The sequence below is a fragment of the Humulus lupulus genome, chromosome 7 (assembly GCF_963169125.1).
Source record: "Humulus lupulus chromosome 7, drHumLupu1.1, whole genome shotgun sequence".
In the NCBI taxonomy this organism is placed as follows: domain Eukaryota; kingdom Viridiplantae; phylum Streptophyta; class Magnoliopsida; order Rosales; family Cannabaceae; genus Humulus; species Humulus lupulus.
This window is the reverse complement of record NC_084799.1, coordinates 111,615,090-111,631,270: the sequence shown is the minus strand read 5'-3', so window position 1 is coordinate 111,631,270 and position 16,181 is coordinate 111,615,090. Positions and strand designations below refer to the sequence as shown.

At 31.6% G+C, this 16,181-nt stretch overlaps 1 protein-coding gene across 8 annotated transcripts; it reads left to right on the top strand.

The window, feature by feature from the left end:
* Window positions 1-9,552: 9,552 nt before the first annotated feature.
* Window positions 9,553-15,404, top strand: LOC133788540 (uncharacterized). Of its 8 annotated transcripts, none has more exons than XM_062226058.1 (8): window positions 9,553-9,684; window positions 11,107-11,179; window positions 13,810-13,852; window positions 14,169-14,336; window positions 14,419-14,589; window positions 14,667-14,771; window positions 14,856-15,024; window positions 15,112-15,404. In XM_062226058.1, exons 4-8 carry the CDS (start codon window positions 14,215-14,217, stop codon window positions 15,202-15,204), a joined length of 660 nt encoding a protein of 219 aa, XP_062082042.1. In that variant the 5' UTR covers window positions 9,553-9,684; window positions 11,107-11,179; window positions 13,810-13,852; window positions 14,169-14,214; the 3' UTR covers window positions 15,205-15,404. The 8 variants fall into 8 exon arrangements, with proteins under 8 accessions (XP_062082042.1, XP_062082046.1, XP_062082043.1 ...); XM_062226059.1 differs by lacking the exon at window positions 9,553-9,684 and adding an exon at window positions 9,742-9,930; XM_062226061.1 differs by lacking the exon at window positions 9,553-9,684 and adding an exon at window positions 10,038-10,424.
* The last annotated feature ends 777 nt before the right edge of the window (window positions 15,405-16,181 follow it).

The window sequence follows — 16,181 nt, the reverse complement described above, 5'->3', positions numbered from 1 at the left end:
TTAAGATCTTGTATAAGTTTTCCCTAAAATATTTTGCTGTCATCATATAAAAAAAAATTAAGTTACCTTATATTTTAAGTTCAGTTCTCTTTGTGTCCATAACATCTCTTCTTGGATGGTTGCTTATTTTATAAATGCGGCTAATGCTCTATTCTTGTTGTCCCAATACCATTTTTCTACCAAAGATTGAAGACATTCTAGTAAGGTAGTAATTGGTAATTCTCTTATCTCTTTGAGTGCTGCATTCACTGATTCTGCAATGTTAGAAGTCATTGTCGAGTATCTCTTATTGTTGATGTACAACCTTTTCCATTTTTCTACACCAACTTCATTGAAAAATTAAGGTCTTATTTTTTCATCAATGTTGTCCAAGTCTGCCATGTATTTGTCAAAATCAGTGGTATTATAAGCCCTTGAAACACCACTAAATGAAATTTTGAGGGTTTTTCCTTTCTTCTTGATTTTTTTTATTATTTTTCAGCAAGTGGTACCAACATACCCCATGCATGAGGTTTGGGAAGGATGCTTGTGCTACTTTTGCAATACTTTCATGTCTATTTGAAATGATTCATTGGCTTCATCTTTCACCAAATGATTCTTTTATTTTATGGAAGAACCAATGCCATGTTTCATCATTTTCAGAGTCTACAAAAGCAAATGCAAGTGGGAATATATGTCTATTTGCATTTTGGTTACTAGCAATATTCCTCCATGTGGGTTTTTCAAGAAATTTCCATCAGTGACAAGTATTTGAGTACAATTGTAACGTCCCAAATTTCCTAATAAGGCTTAGGGTCTTGATTAGGGGACCAGGATGATAAATTATGGAATTATGTGATTATGTGATATATATATATGTGCATCATTATGTAATTATGTGAGTTTATTACAATATGACTTAATCTGCATGTTTAGGTATATTAAATATGCATGTGGGCTCATTTATGATTAATAGGGCAATTTTTATAATTTGGCCCCTTATGGGTATATTTGGCATATATGTGATATGTGTGTGGTACTACATTACTATGTAGATATGTTTGGATTACTCAGCACGAGACGATCCTAGGAAGTAAGCTAATGGGAAGTCACAACGGGACCCATACTTGAGTCGGAGTGAGTCAGGGGTATATTGGGTATTTAACATATTACCCGGATATTGGGTAATGGGAATGATTATTTGATGATATATTGGGCGTTAGTGAGATCAGGAAGGAATTCCAGGAATTTTGACTATTTTCCCTGGGGGGACGTTTTTGGGACCCCGATCATTAGGATTTGCTTGAGGTTACTTAAGCTTGAAGTAACCTGTCAGAAACATAAAAGAATGTTTAGTACGTTCTCTCTCTCTCCCGTTCTCTTTTTGACGCTATTAGCATTTTCGAAGGAAACTCGAGTTTTAGGACTCAGATTCAAGCAAGGTTAGAGTCATAAAAATTCTAAAGATGATTAGAAGCTTATTACCTGGAGGATTTAATTGGGAAACGACTCAATCAAAGGTAATCCAAGTTTTAAATTTTGGAGTTTTTAAGCTTCGATTGGATGTTATGCTTTGATGAGTTTTTGAGTTGTTTAAAGCTTAGGATTTGATGGTTTTGGGCCATTGGGATGTTTGAGAACTTTGTTTTGTTGGATTTGAATAGGTTTTTGGAGGATTTTAAATGGGAAAAAATGAAGAAAATGGTTGGGTTCGAGATTGGGTCGCGACCTTGTTCTTGGAAGTCGCGACTTGTGTGAACCTAGAACCAGGAGGGGTTTTGCCTAGGGGGCACGCCGCGACTTTAGGGGGCAAGTCGCAGCGCACACCCTAAAGCCTGGGTAGAGGGCTGGCTGTCTGGGAGGTGCGTCGCAACCCCCAGGGCCAAGTCACGGTCCGCCTGTGCAGTTTTGGTCAGGTTGGGATTTTAGTCGTGGGAACTTAAACCTAAGGGCTCGGGATCGATCCTACTGCCCAGTTTGGTAGGATTCAACGTCCGGGAAGCTAGGACTCGGTCTTGAAGTCTTTATTTGGTCATTTTTTATGGGATTCTATATTATGGTTGTGACTATTTGATCGTTAGGGGTTTAGAATCAGGATCGTTCTCGAGGGTCATATATTGGTAACCTGTGCTTCGACCAAAGGTAAGAAAACTGCAAGTCGTATGTGACGCATGCGATACATGTGATTATGGTATGGCATGAATGTTGAATATTGAATTGATCAGAGCTTGAGTCTCTATAAATGTGTATGATTATGATTATGCTTGTGATTGTTGATTAAGCATGCCGAGTACCTTATATCTGGATATTTGCTTGTTTGCATTACCTCATTGAGAAAGCACTGACTTATTAGTCAAGGACGGCAATAGCGTTGGTCGTAAAGCACTGAATTATTAATCAAGAGCGATAATAGCGCATCGAGCGTTGGTCGATGTATTAGATCTAATGAACAGAGTATTATATGCTCGTCCGACCCTATGGTCGAAGAAAACTAAAGTGTTTGGCTAGTCTATGGCTAATTACTCAAAGCTAGGGCTAAAAGGCCCAAGTGACTTGATGGTCACATGGCTTAGGGCACAGGTCCCCAGAATGACTTCACAGTCATCTATTCTGGGCACAGGACCCCAGGTTGACTCCATGGTCATCTATTCAGGGTGCAGGACCCAAGATTGACTCCATGGTCATCTATTAGGGCAAGGGACCCATGGATGACTCCACGGTCATGTATTCAGGGCAAAGGACCCCAGGTTGGCCCCATGGTCATCTAATTAGGGTAGCAAGCCCCATAATGATTCCATAATCATTTATTTGTACTTGTCTGCATGCATGAATAGGGTTGTTACTACTATGCATGCTTATTATGATTTGGTGACATGTTATTAACTGCTTATGAGCATGTTTAAGTGTTTTTGCTGAGCTTCGGCTCACGGGTGCTATGTGCTGCAACTAAAGGTAAAATAAAGTTGTACCATCCTTGAGTTGGAGAGCTTAGGTGACGATGTGTACATATGCGGCTGCTCGGCCACCACAGCCGAGGGTTTAAAGAGGAACTAGGGTCAAACCCTATTTTTTCACTTAGGTCGACAGGTTGTAAGTCTTTTATTATAATTAACCTTTCAAATGTATTTTGGGATCCCATATATATAGTAAATGTTTAAGTGAAACATTTGTATCTCTGACCAAAATTTTTAACCCTAAACCAGTAATTGCATTTAGTTACACAATTATGGCCAAATGACTCGTTTAGCGAGTTTAGAACTATTTAAAATACACAGTGTAACAGTCCTTCAGTAGTAGGGCGTTACAACAATGTTTCCAACCTTTGATTGAAGCCCCTACAGTGAAGAAAATATACTTGACCCTTCTGTCTTCTTCTGTGACAAGGTCTACTACTGTTCCTATTATAAAAGTAAGCAAAGAATATAATATATTGTAGTTATTTTATATAAAAATCGCAGTAGAAAATTTAGAATAGTTTAAAGTAAGTAATACCTAGGTTGCATTTTTGAATCATTTATAAAATTGATGGTATTTCACTGTATGAATCTTGTGGGCATCGTCTAACATTCTCTATAGCTTTCTCTCTAGCTCTCCAAGCTTTTTGATATGAAATTGAGACGATATAATCATCTACCATGTCATCAAAAATTTCTTTGGGTGTGATTTTTCTTTTTGGGTTTATGAATTTTGTTTTTATGAAATTCCCAAATAGGTTGCTTGTAGCTTGAGGATGATCTCCATAAGTAATGTCTAATGAGCATGTCTGTGTATTCTTTATTTTTCTAATCCTGAACAGTTATGTTTTGCCATGTTTTGATGCCAAAAATCTCCATTTGCAATTGTCATCCACATAAGCTAGTATGTAATCAAGAGATCATATTCTTTTTACCTTGAAATGTAGATTTTGTTTTATTGAGTAAAAACTAATGATAGTTTTTAGAGTTTCTTTGTTATTGAAAACTTGTGCAACAACTATCACATCAACTTGAGGATTAGAAATGACATTTGTTTTATTTTCCCAGCTTGTGGCAATTGCTTCTTCAGCCTTTTCAAGTATGAAATCTACCATGGATTTTTTATGATCTATCTGGGTATGAAACTTTTCCGCCATTTCCATGTCTGAATCAAAGCATCCATCATGGGAAGAATAGTTGCCAATGCAATGTAATGGGCCCATGTTTTCAATTGTGATTGCTTCCTATTCTACAAAATTTACCATTAGAGGGTAAATAGTATCATCATCATTTTTCTTTCTAATTTGTTCATAGAATTTAAATCCATTATTATCTTTCATCTTCATAGGTGGGATTCCTTCATTAAGTTTAAATTAGACATCAATGTCAAAATTGTTCCTATTCAAATCCAATGCAACACAAATTGTTTGCACAAGATTTTCATAGGAATAAATTCTTGTTATTAATATTTTGACCACTTCATAATCTGTGCAGTAGCTCTTATCTATCCATTTTCTTGTGTAAAAAATGATTATTATTCGTGGATCCATAACCTATTACAAATAGGAAACCATATCAGAAGTTTAGTTTAGATAGTTTTGTTCATATTGTACAAATTAGTTGCCTAACTAAGCTGAGTGTATATTTTAGATTTTTAATGCAACAAAAGATACTACTTGGGTTCTTGTATGTTTTAATTATCTGTGTAGTTTGTTGTCTAACTAATTTGTTGGTGGTATTTATTAACAACAATCTACTCAATTCTTTATATTCAAATTGGTTTCCTATATATGTAGCTTAATGATTTAATTATACTAAAGGAACAAAATCAGTACAACTTGTCTTAAAAAATTTACTTAATTTTATCATTTTTATGAATTTATTATATGGCTATGCAATTTAAAGTAACTAAACAATAAAGCAACCAAACGGTAAAATTTAAATTTTGATATAAACTTTAGATTGTTTTGAAACTTTTTTTTTGATAAAGGTTGAAAAATCAAGATTCATTAACAGCAACAACCAACTTAATTTTTTATATTCGAATTGCTTTCCTATATAAGTAGCTTAATGATTTAATTTTATTCAAGAACCAAAATAGTACAACTTTTCTTAAAAAATTTACTAAATTGTATTTTTTGTATGAATTCATTATATGGCTATGCAATTTAAAGTAACTAAACAGTAAAGCAACCAAACAGTAGAATTCAAATTTGGATATAAAGTTTAGAATTGTTTTGAAATTTATTTTTCAAAAAGGATGAAAGTTCAAGATTATTTTTTATAAACCAATTGGTTTCTTATACTAGTAGATTTTTTTTTTAAGTATACTAATCTAACCGAACGATACACTTTGTATTCCAAAATTTACTAATTTGTCTCATTTTACGAATTGGTTATATAGTTATGCAATTCAAACTAAGGAAAGAGTAAAGAAACCAAAACAATAGTTTTTTAATTTGGATTTAAACTTCATAATTAGTTTTCAGACTAATTCGTTAATAAGGTTTGTGAGTAGTTGAATGAAATTAGATCGTATTGTCAAATATTTTAATCATTAATGAGTTTATACATCAGATTTATGTTTTACTACAGAGATTTCATTTTAAAAATATATAGTTTGTAGTTTATTAGAATGAAATTGTTATGATTTGAATTTTTATAGTTTCAGATTTCTCGCGCAGAATAAATGGTTGTGATTGTCTGAATATATGGTGTTCAAATTTCTAGAAATGTTTTTTGCAAGTATAATTTGGAACTCGCCGGAATTAATGGAATTGATGATAAAGGGCAGGGAGTGCCCAACAGACCTTATAGAACTGAGTATACCCGATTATGATGTCATACTTTGCATGGATTGGTTATCTAAACATAGGGCGACGATAAACTGTCGGAAGAAGACTGTGGAGTTCAGACCAGAAGAAGGAGAGATCTTTTCCTTTAGAAGAGAAGTAGCAGGTTTTCGAACACCCATAATATCGGCATTGGAAGCACGTAATATGATGCAACATGGTTGTTCGCCATTTCTTGCTAGTGTGGTGGATAAATTCAAGTAGTCAGAGTTAAAATAGGAAAATGTGCATATTGTTTGTGAATTCCCAGAGGTGTTTCCTAAGGAATAACCAGGATTACCCTCGGATAAAGAAATCAAATTTATGATCGAACTTGCACCAGAAATAGCACCGATCTCTAAAGCACCCTATCAAACCTATAGAGTTGAAGGAACATATGAACCAACTACAGGAGTTTCTAGATAAAGGGTTCATAAGACCTAGTCATTCGCCATGTGGAGCAGCAGTCCTGTTTGTGAAAAAGAAGGACAGGAGCATGAGAATGTGCATCAATTACCAAGAACTCAATAAGGTCACCATTAAGAACAAATATCCTTTGCCTAGGATAGATGACATTTTTGATCAACTACAAGGGGCAGCAGTTTTCTCAAAGATTGATCTGCGATCCGAGTACCATCACTTGAAAGTAGGAGGGAGACATTTCGAAAACAGCTTTCAGACCTCGCTACGGGCACTATGAATTCCTAGTGATGTCTTTTGGACTCACTAATGCCCCAACAACATTTATGGACATGATGAACAAGGTATTTAAGGACTATTTGGAAAAGTTGGTAGTGTTCATAGATGATATCCTTATTTACTCGAAGGCCAAGGAGGAGCATGAGGTGCATTTGAGGTTGACCCTGAAAAGACTACGAGAACATCAGCTATACGCTAAGTTCTCTAAGTGTGAATTTTAGCTGGAACAAGTAACTTTCCTAGGGCATATAGTGTCCAAGAATGGAATAGCAGTAGATCCATCCATGATTGAGGCCATTGGAGATTGGCCCCAGCCGAAGAATGTCTCAGAAGTTCGAAGCTTCTTGGGGTTGGCAGGCTACTATAGGAAGTTTGTCGAGGGTTTCTCAAAGATCGCCACACCCTTGACCAACTTAACTCGCAAACATTAGAAGTTTGCCTGGACTGAGAAATGTGAAGAAAGCTTTCAACCCATGAAGGATAAGTTGATTTCTATGCCTATCCTTTGTGTTCCCACAAAGGGTGGAAAATTTGTGGTGTATTGTGACGCACCAAAGAACGACTTAGGGTGTGTGTTAATGAAAGATGGGAAGGTGGTAGCTTCACTACTACAATTTGGACATCAGCCATCAGACATAAGAGGTCGGTTCTCTTTAAACCGACTTAATACATGTTCATAAGTCGGTTTACACAGAACCGACCTATCATGTATGTCCAAGGTAAGCATGGGAAGTCGATTACGCGAGAACCGACCTACTATGTGGACATGGTAGGTCGGTTCTGTGTGAACCGACCTCCCATGCTTGTAGAAGACATAATAGGTCGGTTCATGCAAAACCGACCTACCATGTTGTCATGGTAGGTCAGTTCTTTGTCGACCGACCTACCATGTCCTACCTTGCTGACATGGTAGGTCGCTACTATGTGAACCGACTTATCATGTCACATTGTAAGAAATTTAAAATATTTTAATTTATTTAAACTATAAATATATATCTATATGTAAGCTATTAGTGTATGAAAGGATTGTAAGAAATTTATATTAATTAATTTTACATTATAATGTTTTGTAATATAAATAAATAAATTAAATTAATATATTTTAAAATTTTAATAATGTACAAACAAATTAGAGTATCTTTAACACTATATTTGTGTAATAATGACACACAATCGAACTTATATATCTATATGTAAGCTATTAGTGTATGAAACGATTGTAAGAAATTTATATTAATTAATTTTACATTATAATGTTTTGTAATATAAATAAATAAATTAAATTAATATATTTTAAAATTTTAATAATGTACAAACAAATTAGAGTATCTTTAACACTATATTTGTGTAATAATGGCACACAATCGAACTAACATGTCATTTAAAAAATTATTTAAAAAACTACTCTTAGCAAATTTTTATTTATTTATTTTAAATTGTAAATATTATTAAATTAAAATATTTTTTATTTATAAAATATATTTATAATGTAATATTAACAAATATAAATTTTACATTATTTGAATTTAAAATATATTAATTTATTTAAACAATACATATATAAAATTTATTTGGGTATGAAATAAGTATAAAAAATATATAATTATTAATATTACATATATTATAATATTTGAAATATAAATAAATTAATAAATTATATGTAATTAAAAAAATTTATTTCATTTTTATAAACAAGAAAATATTTTAATTTAATAATAGTGATAATTTAAAATAAAAAAAACTATAACATAATTTAATGTATCTCTTTAATAATTTTTTAGAGGACATGGTAGGTCGGTTGTGTGGGAAATGACTTCTCATGTGACATGGTAGGTCGGTTGTGTAGAACCGACCTACCATGTCATTATAAAAATACATTATTAAATATACTCTAATTTGTTTATATTATTGAAAATTTAAAATATATTAATTTATTTAAACAATAAATATATAAAATTTATTTGGGTATGAAATAAGTATAAAAAATATATAATTATTAATACTACATATATTATAATTTTTTGAAATATGAATAAATTAATAAATTATTTATAATTAAAAAAAATTATTTCATTTTTATAAACAAGAAAATATTTTAATTTAATAATAGTTATAATTTAAAATAAAAAAATTTATAACATAATTTAGTGTATCTCTTTAATAATTTTTTAGAGGACATGGTAGGTCAGTTGTGTGGGAAAAGACTTCTCATGTGACATGGTAGGTCGGTTGTGTAGAACCGACCTACCATGTCATTATAAAAATACATTATTAAATATACTCTAATTTGTTTATATTATTGAAAATTTAAAATATATTAATTTATTTAAACAATACATATATAAAATTTATTTGGGTATGGAATAAGTATAAAAAATATATAATTATTAATACTACATATATTATAATTTTTGAAATATGAATAAATTAATAAATTATTTATAATTAAATAAATTTATTTCATTTTTATAAACAAGAAAATATTTTAATTTAATAATAGTGATAATTTAAAATAAAAAAATTTATAACATAATTTAGTGTATCTCTTTAATAATTTATTAGAGGACATGGGAGGTCGGTTGTGTGAGAAATGACTTCTCATGTGACATGGTAGGTCGGTTGTGTAGAACCGACCTACCATGTCATTATAAAAATACATTATTAAATATACTCTAATTTGTTTATATTATTGAAAATTTAAAATATAATAATTTATTTAAACAATACATATATAAAATTTATTTGGGTATGAAATAAGTATAAAAATATATAATTATTAATATTACATATATTATAATTTTTGAAATATGAATAAATTAATAAATTATTTATAATTAAAAAATTTTATTTCATTTTTATAAACAAGAAAATATTTTAATTTAATAATAGTGATAATTTAAAATAAAAAAATTTATAACATAATTTAGTGTATCTCTTTAATAATTTATTAGAGGACATGGGAGGTCGGTTGTGTGGTAAATGATTTAATATGTGGCATCCTAAGTCGGTTGTAGAAGAGACTTATGGTGTTACATTATAAGTCAGTTAATAATGGGCCGACTTACCATGTAAAATTTAGGGCATGGAAAATAAAAGCCAATTTTTTTTAAGTATCCCGCGTCTTCTTCACTGTATACACCCCGCCATTTCTTTATCTTCTTCTACTTCATTCGGCCAGCGACCCAAAGGAAATTTTTATACGATACAGACTTCATGCGCAGGTATATACATGCTTTGCATACTATTTGTCTTCCAAATCCCCTTATTCTTGATTTTCTTTTCAGAACAGAGAATATCCCTTTTTGATGTCCCTTTTTAGAGGGGTCCAAACCTTTGATAGCTTTGAGGTTTTTTGACAACCAAAATCGACAAATTATTTGTGCCCCTGTACGTAGTAACAGTGTATTATCAGCTTTCTTTGTCAAATAGAAAACATCATAGCTGAAAGTTGGTTCTGGTTCTATCAGGTGAGTCTTATATATCATATATAAATGGGAGTATGGGTTGTGAATATATTTATGTTGAATTTGGGAGCAATCTATATGTTTTTGGTTCTCCAAGGTCAGTTTCAGCTTGCCTGAAACCATATTACAAACTCAAGAATGAAATTTAGAGCATCAATACTAATCATCCGTAGTGAGAGTAGACTTGAAAAAAAGTACCGATTGATAATAAGAATGTAGAGGGAAAAGACGAAACTTTTGAAGATTTTTGAGCGCAAAATATATGTATGTATGGAATAGATAGAATATGGAAATCAGTACAGGGTTGAGGGAAAAGACGATTGAAGAACTTTAAGCAAGCACCAAACACAGACTGAAACTAGAACTCAAAAAATAAAGCATGGCAGTAGTACGATACTGTGTTATGTTTTTGTTTCTCTAGTCTAGGGAGGAAGAAGAACTCAAAAGGGCTTTTCCCAATTGTGGCTGTGGCTTAAGACTGATGACTTCTAGTGATGGTGAGATAGAAGACCGCGTTTGGGTAATACGTATATAGAAAATTTCGTTCTTTGTTCATTATAAAAAAAAAAAATTAACTTAATAAAGTTGACTGTTTTGTCCTAAAAATTTAGGGGTGGATATGTAGTAATGGATTTTGTATGGATCTGTGTTATACAAATTCAAAGCTTTTTTATTTTGGGTCTATTATTATTATTTTTGTTTCTTTTATGGATTTGATTATGATACATTTCATTTGTAACTTTTGTTTTGAAAACCTATATCATTATATCCATTCTTTCTGTTCCGTGCATAAACTTCTTAATCATAGATCTGGTTTGTTAGATTATAATTTTAGATTCTGGGCACTATTTCATTTGCTGTAGAAAGATTAATGCAAGTAGATCGGCATGTTGCCTTGATTATACACTTCAAACTCTTGTCTTGTTGTTAAAACTTCACGTACATTAGTAGATCATAGTTGGGTATTTGCATATGAATGGTAGTAGAAATGTTTCGTTTTTATTTTTTGTGAATGACTTTATCTTCAACTGTACTTGACAATGGATCACAGGTATAATGGCAACTTTTAAACTTTGCCTTTTAGTTTTTTCAAACATGAGATAAGAACATAATATAAAAATTTTGCAACTGATGCTTGTATGATTTTGTGAATGACTTTATGTAATAAATATGATGCAGAGTACTCACTTGAAAGCCTCTGGAATGAACTGTGGAAGGATTTGAAAGATTTCATTACTGGACAAACTTGCAGGTATACATATCTTACTTTGTGTGAATTACTAGAGCTGCAAGTGTCACCTTCTTTTTTAGTCATAAACAAGGTTTTTCCTTTTATCATCATCATATTTTATCTATTTTGTACAAGCCAGCTGTCAAGCATGATTTTATCTATTTGAGTGCATAAAAAAAGATGATGTATGTATGCATACTTTTGTTATGATCAAATTTATAAAGATCTTTAGTTAGCATTGAACTTGAACTATGCTGATCAAACATTCTTTCCCATAAAATAATAAACATTTTCTCTTGCTACCCCAGCGTAGTTATCTACTTTTTTCATTGTTAATAAGCAAAAGATGAGAACTCTTTCTATTATGTAAACCTTCATAGGGACCCTCTTTCATATCCTAATCTCATGTTTAAAATACTCGTATTAATAAAAGTTGTATAGATTAAGCAGTCATTTAAATACTTCCAAATATAAAAGTTAGTGCCACTCGAAGTGACTCTTTGATATGCTGCAGAAAATCTAGAGTGGAATTCTTTTAGCTACCCACCAAAACCAGTGACCCCCTAACACTTGAAAAGATTTTTAACATCTACATAATTAACTTATCAACACTTGAAAAAGTGAATTTAATCCTTAACTTTTAATCATGAAGGGAATATTTCAGTCTGAGATAATGTTTGAAAATTTTGACCAATACAGTGACTGAAGATGGAAAGTTTGGTCATTCAAAGATTAAAAAAAATGAATTATTAATTTTCAGTTCACATTACCAAAGTACCTCTCTCTTGGGCTTGACTTTACCTTGTACACCAACCATATATATGATAATATTAGATGAAGGTAGTACTAATTATTATTATTATTATTATTGGAAACCGAAATAAGAGATTTATATATATATATATATATATAATTTATGAATATTGCAAGTTCTCACAACACATCTTAGCCTGCCATCTTTAGAAAAAGTGATGCAGAACAGAGTATCTATGAAAGACTATGATAACCCAATACCCTTTCAAATCAGTGTGCTAAGAATTAAGAATCAATTTTCTCACTATCAGTACACACATATTTCACTTAAATGCTGCAAAGTCAACACAACTCTTGAAAGCATTGTGTAGTGGTTTGTAATTTCAAATTCCAAATACATTACTTACAACTGAAGCTTACGCGTTATAAAATCATTTTCCACTAATAAAATGAGAAGAAGACACTTACTGAAAGCTTGAGTTCAACATCACATCGTAAAGAATGTCTTTCTGAGTTACTTTCCTTGCTTTTCTCACTTTCCACTTCCATTGTTGGATTTCTGCTAAATCATCTGAGATTGGTTTCTCTGGTACAGTAACCTATGGCCAATTAAGATGAATGAAACAATCAATGGGAGACTAACTAATAAACAATGCAGTAAAAGAGCCCAACAATAATGTCAAGCAAGTTTATTAAGGGAATTGGATACAAGATCCCACTCTAATTTCTTGCTAGTCTAATCGAAAGATAACATTTAGAGGCATTATTTTTCTACAGTATTCCTCGGATCATTTAATCAATTTTGTTTAATGCTGATAGAAAACTAGACTAGTTTTTTTAGGAGCTGGAAAAATAAACTTAGAAGACAGTATTTTATCTTGGGAAAAAAAAGACCACAGAAAAATTAAGCATGTACATACATCTTTACGATCAACTAAGCCAGCAACATTGCCACCTCCATCCCAAATGCTCTCCACCACACTAAATACTTTTTTATTCACCCTCCACTTGACACTCCCAAGCATATCCAGAGCCCGAGATGCAAACAGCAAAAATATTGGGTAAAAAAATAATTCATTATGCATTAGAATAAAATCAATCTGAAAGAGAACTACAAATTGGACATAACCTATAATTTGAATATACAGAAAATATACGCCATGTAAGCAGCTTCTGTGATTTGTATATATGATAATAAAAGTATGCAGTTCAAGTCGAATAACCGAAGAGAAAAAACAATGATCACATTAATTACTTCAAATTAAATAAATTTCTAATTCTACAAGAAAGTTGTGCATGAAACTGATAGGAATTTCCTGTCAAAACAGATCAAACAGTAGCCAAACACAGAGAAATAGAAAGAAAATCTGTATGTATTCAACCTCCTGGAATTCGAGAGCCAGGGTCTCTCCCAAAGCTGACTTTCTTTTAATATATAATATATTAAAAGATCATCTTCTTTCTTTGTAATAGTCATTCATTTATTTTTTTGCTGATTAATATAATTTTGAGCTGTTTAATATTAAAAAAATTAATGTGGAATATGAAATACTAGTTTTATTCTATCTTTTTGCACATATTCTAATAGTACAACACATATTAAAATATAAATTTTGTTTGAATGATCTGATCTTACTTCAAAAATATATATTTATAAATTACTCACTTTTAGATTTTTTTCAATGACATAAATTTCACAGAATATATATATATCATGAAAAAACAGACAAATTCAACATATTTTGCGATTATATATAAAGTTGTTTCACAATTACAACTTTATAATTGTCTTTTGTATTAATAAGTGGATAAATTGACTTTCTTTTAATATATAATATATTATATATACAGTCTGACAATGTTTAACTAATGTATCATTAATCATAATGCTCATGCAGGCTCCAGTTAATTATTTTGCTTGATTATTGTTGATTGCAAGAGGTATGTATGTTATCTTATTAGAGGAGTTTGAATATCTTAAATATTCATCCATAGTGAAGTAGGTTCTGAGATTAAAATTGTGTGTTGCGGTGATAATGGAAGGTTGAGAACTTGTGTGTTTTAGTGAAGTAGGTTCTGGAAAATTTATTTGTGTGCTGTGGAAATATAAGGAAGAAATTTATTGTGTGTTATTTGAATTGTTTGATTCGCTGTTGATAGATAGTTAGGTCACTATTATAAGGGAAATGTTGTCCAAATTCATCTATAATTATGTTTTATTTTCTTATAAGGGACACCTCTGTCGAATTTTTTCTAGGAAATGGACAAGAGTTGGATAACAAAGGACAGACTTTCAAAAGAGTATGAAGTGGGAGTTGACAATTTTATTAGGTCATGAGAATGATTTATATATCTCACAAGAAGATATAGTCCACTTTGGCTTAATGGAGGAGATTGGAGCATCATGTATATCGTTATATATCAGGTATCAAAGATTTTTAAAACCATTATAAGTTTGTAGATAACTTATTTTATAAATTTAACAAAGATATATATATTTTATGTAGGATTTTATACTTCCAATTAGTGAAAAGAGAGATCAGTCACTTTTTTCGTTTTGTTGAGCCAATTTGGTTATCAAATGTTGGATCTACTGAAGAAGAACGAGTTGAATGGATATCAAAGCGTATGATTGATTCAAATCCAGGTCAAATGTGGTTGTTGCCATATCATAAGGGGTAAGTTTTTTACTTTTAGTATTTTGTTAGTGATTATATATAATATTAATAATGAAATATTTTTGTGTTTCTGTTAGAAATCATTGGATGCTTATAATAATGGATTTTGATCACCAATTGTGCTATTTCCTGGATTCTCTTGACAATTTTCCACCAGATGAAATCAAATATCTCATTTCTCGGTAATAATCTAACCAATTAACTATAAACTCTTAAATTCATTTAAAAATTAACAACATATAAATGTTTATGTTTTTATTGCATAGTGTTTTTCAACATTTGCGCACAAATAATGAGAAAACTAAGGAAGTCGCATGGAGAACTGGTAAGTGTCCTTGTCAACCATCAAAATCAGTACAATGTGGATTCTATGTTATGAGGATGATGAAAGACTTCGTGACAAATGAGTTTTCAATGCGATGGCTAACTAGTAAAGTAAGTGAAAATATTTATTATTAAAGTTATAGCTTTACCTCAAGATTAAGCATATTAATTCAACTCACGCAAGAAATTTTGTTTTAGTGTGGCGGGAAGAATTCTTACACAAAGGATGAGATCAATGAAGTACGTGAAGAATGGGCACAATGCGTTATGGATTTGATGAGTACTACATAAGTCTACTCACTTTTGTTTACTTAGACTTTTAAAGAAATATACTTAGAATAACTTAGACTTTCTTAGAGATACACACACTTTTATTGTCTAACTATAGTTTACACTTTTGTTGCTTATATGAGTAATTTTGTAATTAACTTAAGACTCATCATTATTTTGGATATTTAATTCAAATTCTAGTATTTTATATTACTGTGATATATGTTTTGTTTTGTTATGTTTGTTTGTATAAAAAACAGGATTTGTTTTGGCATAATACACTTTTCATGAAAAACAAAAAACACCATAAGTCGGTTGGGAACCGACTTACCCTGTTTTTACATCATAAGTCACTGCATGGGAAGTCAGTTCACAACCGACTTATGAACATTCAGAAGTCGGTTTTTAACCGACTTATCGTGTAATTTTTATAGTAGTGCTTATGCTTCTAGACAACTCAAAGACTATGAACAACGATATCGCACTCATGATCTTGAGTTGGAAGTAGTGGTGTTCGCAGTAAAGATCTGGAGACATCACCTATATGGGGACAAGTGCGAAATCTACACTGACCACAAAAATTCGAAGTACTTCTTCACGCAAAAAGAGCTAAATATGAGGGAGGGAAGGTGGTTGGAATTAGTGAAGGACTATGATTATGAGATTCTATACCACCCAGGCAAGGCCAATGTGGTTGCAGATGCATTGAGTAGGCGGGGACATGGCAGTGCCTCAACACTACATACAATAGAGATGCCTCTTCAGAAGGAGATTATAAATGCAGGCACCAAACTTGCGATAGGAAGCCTAGCGAACCTCACGTTACAATCCTCCCTACTGGAACAAATTCAAGAAGGGCAGAAAGTGGATGAAGCCCTAATGAAGCAAGAGGATTTGGTACAATAGAGTGGTAGCAGTGAATTCACAATGTCAAACAGTGGATTGTTGTGATACAATGATAGGATTTATGTGCCTCACAATGTTGAGATTAAGGAAAG